The 21,608-nt window shown below is 36.9% G+C and overlaps 1 protein-coding gene across 1 annotated transcript in view; it reads right to left on the bottom strand.

Moving 5' to 3' along the window:
• LOC115454308 (transferrin-like) overlaps positions 1–21,608 on the bottom strand; it is a 28,841-nt gene that overhangs the window by 1,296 nt on the left and 5,937 nt on the right. The window contains exons 2-9 of the mRNA XM_037443521.1: positions 7,362–7,470; positions 6,824–6,951; positions 3,418–3,569; positions 2,669–2,813; positions 1,957–2,114; positions 1,534–1,679; positions 891–1,103; positions 63–260 (exon numbers count right to left, since the gene is read on the bottom strand). Coding sequence (XP_037299418.1) covers positions 63–260; positions 891–1,103; positions 1,534–1,679; positions 1,957–2,114; positions 2,669–2,813; positions 3,418–3,569; positions 6,824–6,951; positions 7,362–7,470 — 1,249 coding nt within the window. The remainder of the gene's footprint in view (positions 1–62; positions 261–890; positions 1,104–1,533; positions 1,680–1,956; positions 2,115–2,668; positions 2,814–3,417; positions 3,570–6,823; positions 6,952–7,361; positions 7,471–21,608) is intronic.

Genomic DNA, 21,608 nt, shown 5'->3' with positions numbered 1-21,608 from the left:
TCCTTTACTTGACATAATAAATTCGTTCTGAAATTGCTTCAAAGAATCGAAATTCATCGTACCTAATGCCTCTGATAAGCCAGTCGCTGTCAGCCACGGTGACGTCACAGCCCCCCTCGCTGACGGCGCGCAGGCTCTCCTCGACGCTCGGCCTCACGACGCACTGCAGCGGCGGCACGATGTTGTACACCGCGCCCGCCTCGCTCAGCGAGTCGCACTTGGTCCGCGCCAGCATCGACGTCGTGCACATCGTGATGTGCCTGGAACAAATGGTTACATACCATCTTTACTCTATGATGGTGTTGAATGGGTACATTTATATTTGTTTAGGGTAACATTTGTTAATATGTAATTTAATTTGTTTTTGTGGCAACACGCCTCCTCTTCCTTCTTCCTGTCACGGGCTGCCGGCGAGCAGCCACAATAATGTAGTTCATTAAGTTTAAATAAGATATCATATTAAATAATAGTGATCCGTCACAGTGGTTTTATTAACAGATGGCTTGACATGGATCTCTTGACAATATTTTTTCATACTTGAAGGGCAAAGTGACCGCACTGCACCTGGTGGTGAGTGGATTGGGGATCAATACAATGTCGGCTAACGGGATATGATTATCCCTCGGCAGTTGACATAATTATGCCGGCAGGAATGCGACACACGTACGTGGGCCACTATGGCGGCTTTTAACACTTTGTGTATGGTGGTCGCTATCCGGGCGGATATAAATATACCCTACCACCAGCATATAGCACATGACCAATCTGAAAGCATCAAAACATGAAGTAGCCGAAACATGAAAACCTCGACTTTTCAAAAGAATTTTAAAGGACAATTACTAATATCTAAAGAACTCAACACCTGGCTTATTAAGAATACGTGTGTTCACCTGGGCGGGTCGCAGCCGGTCTGGCTGTACGCCTCGCGGAAGCCCTTGGCGCAGGCGAGGTAGTCGAGCGGCGCGCGCGGCGGGCGCAGCTCCCGCGGCGTCGCCTGCGTGCTCTCCAGCAGCGCCGCCAGCGCGCCCGCCCAGTGCTCGTCCACCGACACCGTGCTGTTGCTGAGCACCGCCGCCAGCGACGACACCGCCGCCGCCGCTTTCCTGATAACATACCCCATTAGATTAACGACATCGTGATCCCAGTGGACTGGATTGTAAACGGTGTGATGCCCAGATAGTCATGAACGCCAGTTGACACTGTGCCCGAACCGCTACACTTACGGGGACCACTATGGCGGGTTTTACAGTTTACGGCTTACTATCTGAGCGGATACAAATATATCAGACCCTGTGTTCATTTATCTAAAGCATTTCGATTCGCAGTAACTTGAATATTCTCCAATTCCTAATCACTATGGTGAATTGATTGGATGCAACTTGACTTATAGTTATACCATGTCCTGCATCTATTTTTATCGCTGGTACTACACTCCTAGCATAGAACCTAAGCGGACCAAGATTCACAATCTAGTTAATGCGCTCCAGCGTGATTTTCAAGTTGAGTAGCATGAGCTATAAACAGGAAACCTACCTCTTGGCGACGACGACGGGCCAGGGCCGGTGCAGCCAAGTGCAGAGCTCGGTGTTGTTGTTGAGCGGCTGCCAGGTGCCGTCGCGGCACAGCACCGCGAACCTCTCAGTCGACGGGTATGAATACATCGGCAGCCTCTGAGTTAACTGGAAACAAATTGGTTGAATTAAAATAGAAATAGATACTCAAGATCTTTGAACCTCTATCAAATTTTTCATCGAAAATTCAATTACAAAATTGCGTGATAATATCAATCTCTCCATAAATCTCCCCTGTTTTCCACCACGAATAAACATAGTCAATTAAAATTATAATAATACACATAAAAACTTGATTTTTTTTAACATAATACATATTGGTCCTTCGACCCGGATACTGATACAAACGATTGATTCTTAAACGATATTCAATCTAAACCCTCACCCCAAAGTATGTGTTGACGTCATCCAGTTCAGCCCATGTGACGTCACCGGCGCCCTCGCCGAGGCAGTTGAGCGCGCCGAGGTCCCCCCAGTAAGGATCGTTCGCCGCACACTTGGACGGGAAGCGACACGCCGCGCACAGCGACGGGTACTTACGCTCTGTTGAACAATACTAAACATTAAACTAACATAATAAAGGGTCTTTATGACATTGCGGTACTAAATGAAACCACATACTTCTTTATAATAACACTTTACAATAAGTTACTCGAACTGCACGTGTCAAATAAAATAACTAACAGTAAAAAATAATATTAATTTTACGCGCCCTAATGCGCTACATTCGCACTAAACTACAAAATTATAAAAAAAAAATAGAAAAGTAAAACTGCAAGTTTTGGTCAAATTATTCTTTATCAGGAAAGTAGTCACAACGTTAGCAGAAGTAAATACGATTAGGTGGTTTTATTTATTAATACAACGTCAAATAACTTATATATCTCATATACGTATAGCGTAATTTCATGTATATCAGTATGATTATTTTATCATTACAAATGTTAACAAGTTTAGATTTTGCTAGAAGTATAAACACGAAACCAGTGTAAAATTTTGGACGAAAGAAACAAGACCAATTCGTGCATCTAGACACCATTTCAATTTTGAGAGTAGACAATTATTTCAATCCGTGAAAGGGTCGGCAGAACACTTACTGAGTTCAGCATCCCGCTCCATGTCCGGCACCCAGGCGCCAGCCTTGCACGCGCGGCCGAAGTACCCTGCCAGGGACTTGATCCTGTTCTCTGTTAGGGACAGCTTCGGGTCGCACGACCTCTCCATCACCAGGGACTCTAGATACTACAGATGGATAAGGAATGTATCAGTTTATTGTTTTTTATGAAATTAATATTTTTTTTTCGACGGCAATGCGGACAGGCATAATGCTATTGAAAATCGAGTGTACCTAATAATTATCCATAATTTTCCACAATAACATGCGCAGTTAGTGTTATACAGATTACAGATTTGTATCGGTAATTGAAACTACATTATTATATTACATGAAGTGTGCGGCGATAGCCTAGTTGGGTGTGGAACGGACTGCCGAGACGAATGTCCGCAGGTTCAAATCAAAAGGGCACACACCTCTGACTTTTCTAAAAATCATGTGTGTATTCTGTGTGAATTTATCGTTCGCTTTAACGGTGAAGGAAAACATCGTGAGGAAACCTGCACATCTGAGAAGTTCTCTATAGGAATTTCGAAGGTGTGTGAAGTCTACCAATCCGCACTAGGCCAGCGTGGTGGACTAAGGCCTAGTCCCTCTCAGTAGTAGAGGAGGCCCGTGCTCAGCAGTGGGCAAGTATATAATACGGGGCTGATACTATTACAATGTGTAAGCTATATACAATATTACTATACTATAGACAGTCGAAGCATCAATCATCATTGAAAAACTCACCGCGGAGAGGGTCTCGCTGAGCGGTCGTAGGTCATCGAGCCCGACCCCTGGATGGCACAGCGTGCGGTTGCGCAGGATGGCGTGCAGGTTGGACGAGCTGTCCGGCAGGATCCTGCGGTTCACTATAGCTACCACGCGGCGCTCGTACGGCCCTGAACATTAAGGTCAAAATCAAATATAAATTCAAATAATCTCGAAGTGTCGATACTAACTGTCGCCTAATATATTTTTTACAATGAAAAATACAGGTTGTTATGCAAATCGCCATGAGAATTATCTTCTTTTTTCATAATAACAAAGAGAATTAAATATATATATGGAAATTAATAAACTACAAAGGAAATATTAAACTAGTTTGTGAGGTACATTAATATTATAATAATAATAATTAAGATTCCAAATTCTACTTTTTGAAGCCATACAGGAAATGTGTGTACAGGTAGACACCGCAAATATTAGCTTCTGTCAGTCCTATGCAATGACTAAATATAAAGAGGACAGGCCTCAAAAGTTAGCTATATGAATAAGTTATATTTATGTTAGGGAAATCGACGCAGAATGTCAATATATATGTCTATCTCTTTTACTCAAAGCTTATTTGGAACGCAACAAACAAAGACAAAAATAATTGCTTTCTTCGAATATGGCACTATTTCGTTTACTTCAACACGCTGGGACCGCCTTGCGGCCGAAACGCCATTTATCGTAGCCCAGTCAGCAAGTACATGTAGTGTCAGACGATGTAAACAAATCTTCATAAATATTGAATTTAAAGTAATATAATCATATTCTCAATTGTTAAGTTTGTTTATTAGTGTATTTGTTAAGTTTCGAAAGTGACTCAGTGTTGTGTGAAAGGATGCAAATCGAATTCACGCAAGAAAGACCCCGAAATATCTTTTCATAGGTTAGTAACTGTTTTTACCGAAAATTTGTAAATATCTTTGTATATTTACTTTTTGGATGTGTTTTTATCAATTAAAATTATATGTGGATCTTGTTTGATAAGCTTAGAACTCTTTTAGGCGTGATTTATATCCATTAAAATCATTATGGTTGTTTACACACGAGCTTAGGGATGGGTGGATTTGTTTAGAAATTATTGATATCGATATTTTAACAGACGCCCGTTTATCAGTTACGGTTTTTGTCTTTGAAAGAATGTTAGAGCACACATCAATATTGTATTATTCAGAACGACGAACTAAGTGAAATTAGAATATTTTTTAAGATAACCAAAAAATTTAAAAACCAAGGCAAAATGAATTGAGAATATTGAGCGACGTGATTGGAATCCTACACCAAATACATATTTCTTTACATTTTGAGAAGATATGCATAAACCACACGTTTAATTAACGCGAGTAAAGATAACTGTTTTCCAACAATATTCCCGATAAGTAAAATAGTAATGATTATTATACTTCACCTAATAGTAATATTACTTTAATATATTGCTATGAATAAAATTAAAATTGTTACATAAAAGAATAGATAAACATAAAAGAAACAACATAAAGATGAAATGTAAGATATATTTTTACAATTGGCGGTCTTATGTTTCGAGCAACCTTTGCATGCACGGAAATAGATACATAATCATATTGTTGTTATTGCAAATAATTATTATAATTGATTATCTTATCCACCATTTTTACGGTCATTGATTTTAGTTTGCAGAACCATAGTTATGTTTATCGATCAAAGAGCATAATAATAAAATAAAATAAAACCAACCAAATAATTGCTGGCTACGCTATCTTATTCCATTTATCATGTATTAAATAAATATCTTAATCTGTAACTTAAATTTTTAGCAAGGAATAGTGCAATATACAAATATAGATCAAACACAACTGGATGTTTGTCACAACAGGTACTGCTTTGTTTAACAATTGTTACTTATAAATCAGTTTCAGTTTGTTGGTTTACATTATGGTTTGTTATATTTATATTATGGTAGTTCCTAACCCCTTTCGTATTTGATCTTTTTGGGGCTTGTTTGTCTCTCTTAATTCTTCGATGTCGATACAAAATTTTCGGTACTAGCATATCACTATTGTAAGGGGCGGAGTCGGCACCATTTTATGCATTAAATGTGCCGCATGTCACGTGACCATATTACCCATCCTCTATACTTCTTTTATCATTGGTCCTATGCAAAGGTACAAGGCCATTGCTGTCACAGGAAGGAAGGATTAGTGGTGCAAACAACCCGCCGCCCCTCTGAGATGTAGTTTATTTGTTTCAAAAATTTACTTTTTAGTCTTTTCTATTTTTTTTCTAATAAATGTTATTTAATGCACATTTTTGTTGTTTTATTTTTTGAACCTCTCTAGACACCAACATTTGGTTACGCTCGGGTGCAAGACTCTAAGAGTAATGACACTTGAAAGGCAGCCAAGCCAGGGCCCGTGTCCCGGGCGGCGAATTTAGAGGGCGGCAAATTCCCTCTCAGTAGTAGAGGAGGCCCGTGCTCAGCAGTGGGCAAGTATATAATACAGGACTGATATTATTATTATTATAAATTCAAACTTGGCAGACGAATACACAACTCATCATTGACGCAACTTTGACTACTAAGACATCCAGTATATAACACACATAAATTATTTCCCGCGGAGCGCGAAATGATGATGATGATAATGACAAAAGTAAAAATACTTATAGGTGGTTGGGGGCGGCATTACCCAGATTTTGCCCCGCCTTCAAAAAATTCAAGATCCGGGGCTGAGGCAGTCATATCTAAGCACGCATAGGGAACTTTTGAGTAGAACGATTTAAAGATTTGATTTTAATAAGAAATTTTATAATAGGTAAATTATTTACCTTATCAAAATATAGTTCAATGCTAAAATTGTTCGAAAGCTACAAGATCAAACGACGCAGAAAAACGTTGCCGTTCCAAATATATATACATGTACTCATTTTAGGTATATTTGTCGCTTAGCCATGATTGCCTTAATATTATTAGAAATATACGATCCCACAATAAATTATAGATATACAGGTGGGAAAACTTGTTTAGCCACATAATTATTATAATTCAACGGTTATATAATGAAGCGGAAGATTTATCCCTTTGCTATTGATTTCATGGCTGTGATGTCACATTATAAGATTTGCAGAAATTGTTCGTGTTATCTCATGTTAAGAAATAGGTAAATACATATCTAATATTAAATCTTCATCTCATTGCCTATTTATAACCGAACAATTTTTGTTAGCGTCATAAGTATTTAAATAAATACCAAAACTGTATTTAATTAAATATTTCTGTCGAGAAATTCCAAAATACTTTACTGATTAAAATTTTAAATTAAAACGGCCAAAGACATTAGCTATGGCGTTTGTTCCCTGAAATTGATAATCCCTTCCTGCCCCTATGGAAACAAGCGTGACTCACTGGCTCTGTGCCTCAGCTCGTTGGTGACCAGCACGTCGACGTCGGCCCACTGCGTCGCGATCAGGTCTTCGGGGCTGAACACGCCGAAGTCCACCGTACCCTTGTGGATCCGACGCAGGCAGTCCAGCCTGGGACCAAGGACATTTTGATTTTGAAAATAATATGTCTCATGATTTCTTATGTTTACGCGAATGTTATACATCGATATAAAATTAGCTATCGGATTTAATAGTGTTCTTTTTTTAAATCCTAATATACTTACTTGTTTTTGTTAGACTCATATAAAATAAAAAAATATAAGATAGATATAAAAAATCCGAAAACTAGTTTTATTTCGCAAATATGTAATTTATAAGAAATAAAGAATAAAAAATTACCATATTGAATATTAGAAGTATAATATGAATGTTTGCCTTTAATGAAGGCAATGCGTTCAATATTTGTGTTCATTATTTTGTGTGGTGTAAATGCAGTCTAGCAGACGCGATGTTTAGCATCAAGCGAGCAACTTGTGTTAATAGTATGTCATTATATTTACCTGTCAGTGCCTAAAACGCATTCGATGCCGGATTTCTCTGTGTCCAATATAGGGCAGTACTTTGGAGCACGTTTGTAGGATCCTCGGCCTTCCACTATACACAGCCGAACTGCAAATAAAATGGAAAATTATAAAAACTGTACTCCGTAGTCGATGTTTATGTTTGCACGTAAAAAAATGGCAAAGCTATGTAAATAAACAAAATAATTGTCACTTAGAAAACTACTTAGTGTACTGGAAATAATAAAACTTAAAATCTTATGTCTCGGGATGGCGAGCGCAGTGGAATACCTAACAATACTTTATATTTCAAGGTGTTGGATGGTGTTTCTACTGTTTATGGGCGGTCGTATCGCTTATCATCAGGCAAACGACAAGGTCGTCTCGTCATTCAAAGCAATAGAAAAAAAAGATAAAATGGCGTTTTTTCATTCTTACGGTAATCATTTGATAAATGTGATATTTTAAAGGTTAAGACATCCTGTGTCTTTGTTTGCGATTACCCATTAATAGGTATTAATATTTATTGCATACCTACCAATTATTCTACGCCTTCAAGTTCAAATTATTATTACAAAAATAAAATTATTTTTGCTTTACGTTTTTGCTTTTGGTGGTACATAATAAATACTTGTATTATTAAACTTCGGATTTTATTTGCTTTTTCGTAAATTTAAAAAAGAAACAAAAAAAATAAACGTAGTCATGAAGTAAAATTCTCTTTGGACATAAAATAAATAATTTAATTTTCTGCGTGACCTCACGTGTTTGCCTCGCGCAGAGGTCAGACGATATGTCAGTAATGAGGTCAGTAATTCGGTACAGTGAAGAAAAGGCTTTTTAATATACAATTTCAATTCAATCTTCAATCCTGTTCTGAAAATGAACCAATAAAAAAAACTTTCTCCTGATTCGTCCATTTTGAAATCAATCAATCAATTTATTGCACTCCACAATTGTTAATAAAGATGGAAAAATCGATTGGGATCGTTTATTAAAAATGGCGTTAATAATACGTCTAATGATGGGGTCCAAAACAACATACAAACGAACTTGTCTAGTTTTATGTAAATAACTCATCACCTTGAATCTGCATGCTAATGATGTATTGTCTAACAGAACTGGTATTTCATTCAAAACATTAGTTGTAGTTTTTACTGTAATAAGTATTCATATTTCTACATTAATATACCTAGATTATATGCATTTACGGTCTTAATAAACTCAATAGTAATATGCAGTGCATTGGGGACAATGGGAAAATTCGAAAATATGCCATTAATTATACTACAAAAGTAAGTAAAAATTATGAACTTGCAACTTTCGACAATTACCTTGCCCCCAAAAAGTAGTGACAAAAAAAGCTTGGTAATTTGGATATTTCTCATACCTACTACACCAGCCTGTAGGATATTAGAAACAGGGATTTCCCTAAAGGAAATAATTTTAGACCTCTAAGGCCAGACAATAGCATGTAGATACCTACGCCTGGACGGACTTGGAGTGCTACATTATTGATAAATACTACCCACGGAGGTAATGCCTTTTTAAGCCCGACGAAAAAAAGGGGTTTAATAAGTTTAAAATGTGTATATTCTCTATATGTTCTGTTTGTGGCATCGTAACTCTTAAAAAAATAGACCGATTTTGATGCGTTTTTTTTTTATTTTAAAACAGATGTTTTTAATTAGAGCCCTATAAAATATTTGTTTGTTTATTTTTTCCAAATTATTCAAAATGTCTAAACCGATTTACAGACTATACTTTATCTCAAAATAATATTTTAGGTGCGCGACCTAATTCGCAAAAACAAATATAATGTAGTTTATATTGAAACAAGCCACTTTCAGTTATAAAGACGCAGGTGATAGGTTGCCGTTTGATTTGATTCGTAACACAGAACTATATTTGCAATCGGAGGACAATAGTAAACGAGCGTACTTCCTTAAGTCATTTACGTCACGCGGGACAGTCCACGGAAATTCCTTCAGCGCCTTGTTACCTCATATAGAATTTCCGAGAACCATTACCGTTTGAAATAGATATACAAAACTAATAACTATTATTGTCCTTATTTGTGTATTCATATTTAATATCCTGTGTTTATTATCCCTGTTTCCAAGAACTGACTTTGAGGTTGTCTAGCACTAATTAATTTGAAGTTATAGTATATAATATCATCCTTTTAGCATGAATTATAATTTAATGTTACGATAGTGGACATGACTTTACTTTATTACTGTGATGGTTTAGGTCTTAATCTCCCACGCTGGCCTAATTAATAAGGTTTAGCAGATTTATAAACAAAAAATAATGTAATATCAGCACTGTGATATAATATAGTGTCCCACTGCTGCACGGGCCTCCTCTACTACAGAGAGCGATTAGACCTTATTCCACCACGCTAGCCTAATACGGATTGGTAGACTTCACACACCCTCAAAATTCCTATAGAGAATCTCTCAAGTACTTAATTGAAGGAAAACATCGTGAGGAAACCCTCACGATGTTTTCCTTCACCGTTAAAGTAAGCGATAAATCACAAAGAATACACATATAATTTTTTAGAAATGTCAGCGGTGTGTGCCCTTGAGATTTGAACCTGCGGACATTTATCTCGGCAGGCCGTTCCACACCCAATTTGACTATCGGTGCTTCTAGCCGACTTTACACCTTCAAAATTCTTACGGAACATTCTTAATTAGTACGTTTACAATACGCAGTGGCTATCAGCTATTTAAAACATACTGTCCCGTTCCTGGCCATGGCAATACTCTACTAAGAGAGGATCACGTCCAAGACGCTAATGTCACGTGGGTCATATGAGTCAACATTTAGTTTGAATATGCTTTCAAAATAAGAAGAATTCTTACGTACGTATGTCTTCATATTTTCCTTAGCAACGAGGGCATTGCTTTTTATCCTTGTGTTTGGTACAGAAACTTCAAAATTACTTGAACATCCTAAAAGAATATGATATTGTGACATTTATTTTAATTTATTTAGGTCAGTGTGTCTGTAATACAAAATGTTATTATTCAGTGTTCTGTGTTTTAATTCCAAATCCAACCCTTAAATAATTTGACCTGTACTGCACCTGATGGTAAGAGGAGTGGGGTCCAATAAAATGTCGACTGATGGGATATGATTACCCCTCGACAGTTGACACAATTATGCCGGCCTGTTGTAACCGGATCCACACAGGCTGATCCCGGAACGCGACACACTTACGTGAGCCAAAATTGGTATGACACATAATGCACACACAATCTTTCAATCATATTACCCAAACCGAACGCAATATTTCTTTCCCTCGCGACACCCTCTATTTGGAGGAGTAATACAAATCAGAACATTTCAATCGGTCGGCTATAATTTTGTTGAAGACCTTTGAGGTGACGCCGCGGGTCAGAGTTAGTCCAACATAAATATTAACCCACCGGCTCACCTTATGACGAAACGACGACGCCTACAGCGCGTGACCTTTCGTCAGTTTTCCTCAAGAAGTCCGCGCGATCTTTTGACTTTCGTATGTTATTGAATAAGTTTTTGATTTTACGCATGTTTACAGAAAATAATTTAATAATTAGGTTGCAAATTCGTTTCATGAATGGTAATGGTGATAAATATTATGGACTCTAAATTAAATTTTAAAATAAAGCAAATCAATTTCTTGAAATAGGATAGCGGTACCACTTAGTTAGAAATTTAAAATTTAAGGAAAAGATTAATACAAATGTCAATGAAAGATTTCCTTACATTTAAATTAGCTAGAAACAGCATAATATTTTCATACCGTATACCTTCCTATTCCTTTCAAATAAGCGTGGTAAACGTGGGAACAATATTTTATTGTGTTATAAAGATACAGACAGCATTTTAAGTAGGTAGGCAGTTCGCAAATAAGTATATTCTAAGGAACACAAATTTTATTGTCTTTTATGGTTCATGTGTCATACCGTTCGCTATCTTAGAGGTCGCAACCTTCAAAACTAGTTTGATAAACAATTGTAACTGAGTAAGATACACTAATCGAATTTTCATCATGATTTAATAACTAGGTAAGTGCGAGTTAAACCTCTATGATAACAATTCCGTAATTATTAAATGTGGAGCGCATGTTCTTCCTCATCAAACTTGTTACCGATTGCCATCTAGTTATGAGTTAAGTTAAAAAAAACAGGTCAAGTTCTAGTGTGGCTCTAGTACTGAATTTTTCGTGCCCCATCGGCTTTAAATATTTTTAATTAAAACCCTCCCCTGAGCAAATAGCCTTGAGCCTTCGTTTCGTACATTTACGGCGCACGAGTTACACCGGCAATAAGTAAATATTTAAGTAAATAAAAAAAAAAATAGTTCTTTTCGCAAATTTTAAAGTAACAAAATATTCCTTATTAAATTGTCTATTTAATAGTTTTGGTTGCAAATTAAAATGAAGTGCACTTTAGACCGGAATTGACACTTTTAGTAGCATTTTTATTGGGAAATTAATGATAATATAATATCCACATTACAAAAAATGTATACAGCCAAAGTAGAAATATCATGCTTTTTTTCTTTTTTTCTTTGTGTTTTATACATTTCGATTCAGTTATATTTCGTTACACCTGGTAATTAGGTTTCCACCTCCGGAGTAAAGAACTCTAAGTATGATATCACTTATGCGGTTATCATCAGAGTGTTTTATTTTTAATATTGTCAAATATCCTGTTGGCAGTACTGTACTACGGAGGAATGTGTGTGTGCGTGTGCATGTGTGTGTGTGTTCCCTATCTACCCTAAAACTGTTGGAACATTTTTATTATTTTTTTTAAATAATCTTTTAGTTGACCTACTTCACTTCGCCTACGGGTGATCCTGTGACTTTTGGCAGCGACCGGACTAGGAGAAATCACCTGACTAATGGCTATAGATACCTAATTAGTGTCACCCGAAGAAGCAATACTTGTACGCTCGGTCTTCTCACTGAATGCACGGGGGACATTTGTTGCGGCCCTAGGCAAATAGTTAAGTGTGTTTACTTCATAGTTGCAATTAACATTGAGGCCTATGAGGGCTCGCGAACATTTCCTAGCCTTCTCCCCTCCGCCCATCCTAAAAGGGTTCCTTTCCTTCCCCCTAGATGTCCTCTGTCAACTTTCGTCCAGGCCATTGCAGTTGGTAAGCCAGGGGATTCCAGTATCCTATTCGCAGGTTTCTCCTGGGTCCGATACAATAAAAAATATAGTAATACCCGTGCGAACCTGGGGCGGGTCGCTAGTTTAAAATATAACTATTGGAATGTAGACATAAACCTTGTGGAACCAAACTTCATGCTATTGCCTGTCAAAATTTCTTCTTCCTTTGTAACTGTCTTTTCATATTATAACTAACTAATAATTATTACAAATCGTATTTTATTTATTACAACAGGTTATGGGCCCAGAATGTCTCATAAAGTAATATAATAATAATAGTGATTCCGGTAGTAATCAGTTAAGTTAGTTCGCGAGTCATTTCTGATTTTTAGGTGTTACAAATAAATTTTTGTAACAAAATGGCTACGTCTTTGTCTCATGTGCATATAGACAAACTGTTAGGAAGAGAAAATTACAATACGTGGAAATTTGCAGTACAAACGTATTTGCAGCACGAAGACTTGTGGGATTGTATAGAACCTACCGAAAAATGCTCTGCAGTAAATCCGAAGACCGATCTTAAGGCAAAGTCGAAAATAATTTTGTTACTGGATCCAATAAATTATATCCACGTGCAAAATGCGACGACGGCTAAAGAGGTATGGCAAAATTTACAAAATGCATTTGAGGATTCAGGTTTGACACGAAAAGTTGGGTTACTTCGAGACTTGGTGAATACGACTTTAGAAAGTTGTGCAAGTATAGAAAAGTACGTAAATAAAATAGTAACCACCGCACACAAGTTACGTAATATTGGTTTTAGCGTAGATGACGAATGGCTGGGTACTTTAATGTTGGCGGGTTTGCCAGAGAAATACAAACCTATGATCATGGGGCTTGAGAGCTCGGGTGTAAAGATAAACACTGATTCTATCAAAACAAAGTTACTACAAGAAGTAAAGGATACTAACGTATCAGTTCTTTACACAAAGCAAAATAAATATATCCCCAAGACTTCGAAAAGTACCAAATCGCCTGGTCCCCGTTGCTATAACTGTAATCAATATGGTCATATCAGTAAATTCTGTAAACGAGAAAAAGGAAAAGTAATGATGAGAAAGGTTTTGCAGCCGTATTTTCTGCAACTCAAGATAAAATAAGCAAAACAACTTGGTTTGTGGACTCTGGTGCATCGCTGCACATGACAAATGTCTCTGTTGGAATGTATAATATCCGGGCACCTCCGATACAACGTATAACGGTAGCCAATAATGCATCTATCACTGTACAGTATATGGGTAGTGTTGATCTGGAATTCGAGAGTAAAGATGGTAACATTAACCGTGTACAGGTCAAAGACATTTTGTATGTCCCCCAATTAAATACTTTTTTGTTGTCGGTAAGTCAGCTGGTAAATAATGGTTGTAAGGTTATATTTAACAAAACTGGCTGTGAAATATTCAGTAAACAACAGAAGTTAGTTGCTACTGCCAAGCTTGTAAACAACATGTATAAATTTAATACATATGATAGTAATGCATTTGTTGCAAGCTCTGAAGAAAATAGTTTGAATACTTGGCATAGAAGAATGGGACATTTAAATTATAATGATGTTAAGAGATTGCCATTATGTACTGAAGGGGTGAAGTTAGTAGATAACAAAGACATAAATAAAAATTGTATTCCCTGTGTGAAAGGTAAGCAAACCAAATTTCCTTTCTGTATTGCCGGTTCAAGGGCAACTAAGGCACTGCAAATTGTACATTCAGATTTGTGTGGACCTATGGAAGTTCCTTCTATGGGTGGAGCTAGATATTGTATAACTTTCATTGATGATTTTTCAAGAAAGGTGAATGTTTATTTTCTGAAAAATAAAACAAATATATCAGAGGTTTTTAAAGTATACAAAACAGAAATGGAAAATCAGTTAGATTGTAAAATAAAAGTTCTTAGAACTGATAATGGTTTAGAATACATGAATAATGAAATGTCAAAATTTTTATCAGGCTATGGTATCAAGCATCAGACTACAGCACCGTATACACCGGAACAGAATGGGCTGGCGGAACGAATGAACCGCACACTGGTCGAGCGTGCCAAATGTATGCTGGAGGATGCTGGATTATCTAAAAGTTTTGGGCAGAAGCGATGGAGACTGCTGCTCATGTAATTAACCGTTCACCGACTCGCGTCCTTAACTATGTGACACCACTGGAGAAATTGACAGGTTTGAAACCAAATATTTCTCATCTGAGAATTTTTGGCTGTAAAGCCATGGTGCACGTGCCGAAGGAGAAAAGGCTGAAGTGGGATTCGAAATCCACCGAAATGATATTTCTTGGGTATTGTGAAAATACCAAAGGGTATAGATTAATGGATCCGCATACTCAGAGAGTTACCAAGAGCAGGAATATCATATTCTTTGAAGATGGTCAGGAAGGTAACAAAGTATTATCACCTGAATTTAAGACTAATACTCCGTTACAAATACCTGTGCCATTAGATGTGACTGCTGAAATTACTGAAAACGCACTGACTCCTGGCACTCCCGCGAACTCGACTGAGGATGATTCTAATTCAATTTTGTGTGAAAGTTTTAATTCGGTGGATCATGACCCAACATATGAACCAAGCACCGATTGCTCATTTGATTCTCCTGAGAAATTTGTAAATCTAAGGCCCAGGACAGGACGCTTAAGGTATAATAATGAAGAGGATGAAGAAGACGATGAAACAAGATATGCAAGTATGGCATCGAATTCAGATCCATTGACAGTGGATGAAGCCTTATCTAGTCCAGAATCCAATCAATGGAAAAAGGCCATGGAGGAAGAATTCAAATCATTAGAGAAAAATAACACTTGGGTTTTATGTGATTTACCACCTGGAAAGAAAGCAATATCATGTAAGTGGGTTTTCAAAACAAAAAGGAATGAGATTGGTGAAATAGCAAAGTATAAAGCCAGATTGGTAATTAAAGGTTGTTCGCAAAGAAAAGGATATGATTACAATGAGGTATACTCACCGGTAATTAGATACTCATCCTTGAGATACCTGCTATCATTAGCAGTGAAATATAATTTAGATATAGATCAAATGGATGCCGTATCTGCCTTCCTACAGGGTGATATAGAAGAAAATATATACATGGTCCAACCTCCGAACTTCGAAGTAAATAATAAACAGGTATGTTTGTTGAAAAAATCACTTTACGGGCTGAAGCAAGCCAGCAGACAATGGAACCAAAAATTAGATAAAACTCTAAAAGAAATTGGTCTGAAACAATCACTACTTGATCCTTGTATTTACTACAAAATAAGAAATGAAGATATAACTTTCGTAGCAGTTTATGTAGATGATATAATTTTGTTAACAAGTCGCCTGGAGATTAAAAATTATATCAAGAATCATTTATCTTCAAAGTTTGAGATGAAAGACTTGGGTGAACTGAAGTATTGTCTTGGTTTGCATATACATAGAGATAGAACTAATGGAATTTTATGTGTAGATCAGAAAAGGTATATAGAGGATATATTGAGTAAATATGGAATGTCAAATTGTAAAACTGTTAGAACACCAATTGATCCCAAAACAAAGTTTAGCAACGATGATGAGAATGGGGATTCAATTGTGGATTCACATCTATATCAGGAGCTTATTGGGTCTCTGTTATATCTATCACAGAGTACACGACCTGACATATCCTATTCTGTAAATACACTCAGCAAATTTAATTCAAAGCCAAAGATGCAGCATTGGATGGCGTTGAAAAGAATATTGCGATATTTGAAGTTGACAGTGAATTATACATTAACCTATAAGAAAGATGATAAAGGAATACATGGTTTTTGCGACGCAGACTGGTGTAGCGACGAAATACAGCGAAGATCATGTACCGGCTATATTTTTATTCATCAAGGTGCCGCAATCACATGGAACTCACGTCGTCAACCGACGGTAGCGCTGTCTACGACCGAAGCTGAATATATGTCTCTTTCAAGCTGCACTCAAGAGGCAATGTGGCTTAAACAGATGCAAGAAGAATTTTGGCCACAATTAGTCAGTGAACCTATAACTATATTGTGTGATAATCAAAGTGCCATTAATCTTGCAGGTACAGTCAACTATCGTTCCAGGACCAAGCATATAGACATACGGCATCACTTTGTTCGTGATAAAGTGCGTTTGAAGAAGATTGTTATTAAGTATGTCCAAACGAGCGAGATGGTCGCTGATGCACTGACCAAAGGCACTCCGCAGCTGAAGCTTGATTATTGTTCTTCAAAAATGGGATTATGTCTAAGGGAGGATATTGGAATGTAGACATAAACCTTGTGGAACCAAACTTCATGCTATTGCCTGTCAAAATTTCTTCTTCCTTTGTAACTGTCTTTTCATATTATAACTAACTAATAATTATTACAAATCGTATTTTATTTATTACAACAATAACACGTAATAAATAACTCCTCAGTAAAAGGCTGTATATTAAATACCTTCGCCATATTTGGTGTTGTTTATCTTTTGACATTTTTCATAACCTTCAAATTAAATGGATTCGAAAATCTAAAAATCATCACTTTATTCGTGATTTAACTCTACGCGGATGTAATACGAGTTATTTTGCAACGCACATAAGGTTATTGTACCTCACAATTTGTTCTGTTTTTATCTTTGAATGATACAGCCAGTACCGTCAGTAATGACATGAATGCATCATTTTATATTGTTTTTTATAGACAAAAAGTGAATAAGTTGAAGTCTGCGTCCTTATTGGTTATTAATAGCTATAGTAATTGTTCTGATGTTATTATCATTTGATTTTTTAATCTATTAATAATTTAGGTTTACTTTGGAGCATGAAGGTTTGAAATTTTAGATTTAAAAGGTTTACTTACCTATAACTTATAAATCGGCCTTGGTGGCGTAGTTGTATTACGGTACAAGGTAGTGCCGAAGTCATGGGTTCGATCCGAGATCGGGCAGTAATATTGGATTTTTCTACTCAACATCAGCCCGGAGTTTGGAATTTGTGCCCCATATAGTTTACCGTCTATCACATGATCGGATGGAATACACAACGCGGAAAGCGAGTGCGCCAGTTGCGCCTCTGCTTACCGCTTCGATGATAAAGCGTGAGTTTGTGTGATAAGTTTTGCAAATCTTTACTAATATATAAAGTTGAAGAGTTTGTTTGAACTATTAAAGCGATTTTGTTTTTTAGGGCTCCGTACCTCAAAAGGGAAAACGAAACCCTTATAGGATCACTTTGTTTTCCGCCCGTCTGTCAATACCCTTTTTCTCAGCAACGCGTGAAATTAAGCTGAAATTTATATCAAATACTCAGGTCTACTGTCCCTTGGAGCTGTGAAAAAAATCAAACTTCTAAACCAACGCAATCAAAAGATACAGCCGTTTATTTATGCATATCATTAGTACTATTTTTATTCTCTAATAGGAGCTTCATTACTCCCGAGTGGAGTCCATATAACCCAGTTCCTGCCGGCTTCCCTTTCGAATGCTGTAAAATCTAAATATAATTAGAATTCGTTGCAGACCGTATTTATGCATATCATTAGTACTGTTTTTGTAGGGTTCCCTTTTGGAAAATTTCACCCTCTGCTAATGCTACTTTCTTTATCTTTATTCCGGAAAATATTTACCACGCGGGTGGAGCCGCGACCAAAAGCTAGTAATATTCTCGTCTTATAAGAGGCGTGACAGCCTGGGACGTGAACAATTACAGTCACCTTCAGAATAGCATATACTAACAGGAAAAACCTTTGCGCTGCAGTTTGTTCAACTCACAATCACATTCACCGACTGTCTGAATGCAGGCGGAAAAACCAGATCATCAGCGGCATCTGTACAATGCTCAGGCGCATAGAGGAAAGTATTTTTTGAGCCATCAGGCTCAGGTCGCAGAATTGATCGCCGATGGGACAAGAAGGTTCTGGAGTGGAGGCCACGAACTGGCTAGCATAGCGTCCGACGTCCGTCTACGAGGTGGACAGATGATCTAGTAAAAGTAGCAAAAGGTTCTTGAATGTGCGTCACTTCAAATGGATCGATCTGGAAATCTTTGGGGGAGACCCATGTTGAGCAGTGGACATCATGTTTAGTAGAGCTCTTTGGAGTACCACACTATTTAGCTATAAGTGCTTTATATCATATGAAAAGACGAGGAAAGAAATGACCTGCAATACTTCTACATAATTCAGCAAATATCGTCAATCTATGTACGACTACCTTAGTGGCATAGATGTATTATGGTACGACTGCAGTGCTGAGGTCTAGGGGCGATCCCAGGCTCTGGCAGTGATATTGAGTATTATTACTCAGCATCAGCCAGGAGCCTAGAATGTGTGCTCGATATGGCGTTAGGCTGCCCTCTATCACATTATGGGACACACGGTGGAAAGTGAGTGCACCAGTTGCGCCTCTGCCTACCCCTTGGGGGGTAAAAAGCGTGAGTATGAGTATCGTCAATTTGATAACTTAATTTTGGTTCACAAAATAGGTAGGTAACTTTATAAAGCTATTGACATCAGATAGGTTCTTTAAATTCCTCGTCCTTATATGCACTTATAATAGCTGTTACTAAAACCAGTTGTAACAATTACTTATCTGTTACATGTCGATAAACAAGTTTAATAATGACATTTTTAGGGCTGCCATCACCTTAATTACCGACGCGGGATAAACACGGAAAAAAATCCGGACATTTGGGCAAAATATGGGTTTTTCCCGGACATATCTGTTTTTTTTTTGCAACGCGCTTTTTTTTGTTTTTTTGTGGCACACGTGGGGGCATTCGAACGTGAACTTTGTTGACGTGTCTTCTTGAATGCAGGTTATTATGATTGAATTTTTAACTAGGATTTATTTCAATTTATCGCTTATTTATAAAAAAATGGATTTCCCCTGACAACAAAAGTATCCGGTTTATACCCTTTTTAAAAACCTCTGCCGGACGGCCCCCGGACGCCCTTCAAACAAAGGAAAAACGGGGAATTCCGGATGGATGGTAGTCCTACATTACTTACATTAAATAGACTAGAAACAATTGCAGGTTCAAACTTAATAGGCGTGCTGTATATCTATCGTGCTGTATTTGAATCAAATATAATAATATCAACCCTGTATTATATACTGTCTCACTGCTGAGCACGTGGCTCCTCTACTACTGAGAGGCATTAGGCCTTATTCACCACGCTGGCTTAGTGCGGATTGGTAGACTTCACACACCCTCAAAATTCCTTTAGAGAACTTCTCAGATATGCAGGTTTCCTCACGATGTTTTCCTTCACGGTTAAAGCAAGCGCCAATTCACAAAGAATACACACATAATATTTAGAAAAGTCAGAGATGTGTGCCCTTGGGTTTTGAACCTGCGTACATTCGTCTCGGCCATAACATAAAAAACCGCTACAAAATTCGAAAAACAGATTGCTGAATTCGACCTTTCTTAAGAGTTCAACAGAGTTTGCCTGTCATGTCTCTGCCGTTGTGACACAATTTCCAGAGCACTTCGCAATACAAGATAAAATATTTTTCAATTGATTGGTATTTATACAAACTTCGTTTTTCGGATCGCATTTTATAAATAAAGCATTTGCTCGCAGCTCTGGCCGTATGAAAAATTTCCGTTATAAAAGTCCCGCTTTACATGTCACAGGATAAAAAGTAGGCTATATCATAAAAAAAAAACAAAATCAAGATTAGCGCTTTCAAACAAATAAACAAACTCTCCAGTTGTATATTTTAGTATAGGAATAAATAACTGAGGAATCTTGTAAAATTGGCCCTTAATAATAGACTTTAAATTTATTATTTAGGTACCTTTTTTTGTTTCATGTCTGGCGGGTTCCATATCCTTTACGTCCAATTGCAAGTACTAAGGTCAATCAGTTTGATTCGTCATTATTAACATTTCACAGCGTCAGTTCGGCACTGAGGCCGGTCTCAAGGCCGTGGACCGGTCTGGCATCTTTTTGTCGGCCTTTTTAACTTAAAAGTTTAGAATATGACACTAACACTCAGTGTATACAGCCAGTGTCTATGTTTGAATACGATTGTTAATAAAATTTAAACATCACAATGAGATAAACCCGTACTAATTTACACATAAACATTCAACTAGATGTATATCGTACACTGAATGCAATATTGTGTCGTATTGTAATATTAATTATTAATCAAAGTGATTTTTTTTACTTCTTTTGCTCTGAACTGCTATGGCTTCTTATATTTTATATTATTGAGAGAATTTTCAAAAATCGAACCACTAGTTTCAGAGATAAATGCGCTCAAACGTACAAACTTCAGTTTTATTGTAATAAAGGCATAGATAGCTGCAACGGTCAGACGGCGAAAATAATTATTCTTTATTACCTGCTTAAAGCCCCGAGGCTTACTTCTACCTATAGTATCGTGTTTGCGAAGAAAGAAGAACGATTCTGATACATTTTTGGTCTTCGGCAATTTTGTTGATCTCATCAAAACTGTTACTTTATGACGGTTTCTGTAGCGAAAATGCTATAAATAACATAATACTATAATGTGTTTATAAGTCGCAAATGAGCTGTTAGCTCTTCTCAGAACATATGCTTTGCCTAAGTAATAAATAGCTACATGCAAAGTAAATGACAACATTACCTACTCTCACTTCTCACAACGTGAGCAAAAACAGATCAAGGTTGATGTATTAGTAATAGCGTATTTAGTATTCGCTAAATAAAAATATCCTTTTGTATGTATACTAAGGTTTTTATATAATACATGTAATATGTAATGTTTTTAGTCCGTGACTATTCGTTCCGGGTACGTGAACGTCATATCTAGGGAGTAGAGAATTAATGTATCGAAGGTTTTGGAGTCTACGATAGCAGACTAGTAATATAATGTAAAGTCAGTCGTGGCTAATGTGTATGACTTAGGTGGTCAGAAAATATGTATATCTACCTACATACTCCATAAGATTCGAAATTAAATAAGAATTCAAAGTAAAAGCAATTAAATTCAAAGAAATGTATAGATTAAGTTTAGATAAAATATTTGCTTCCGCACCTTAAAATCGTTGTTATAGTACCTAATCCGAGTCTCCGTATAACCTTAATATAATAACTCG

This window comes from Manduca sexta, chromosome 26 (genome assembly GCF_014839805.1).
Source record: "Manduca sexta isolate Smith_Timp_Sample1 chromosome 26, JHU_Msex_v1.0, whole genome shotgun sequence".
NCBI classification, from domain to species: domain Eukaryota; kingdom Metazoa; phylum Arthropoda; class Insecta; order Lepidoptera; family Sphingidae; genus Manduca; species Manduca sexta.
Note: the sequence above shows the minus strand (reverse complement) of the source record. Positions and strands in the feature narration are given on the sequence as shown.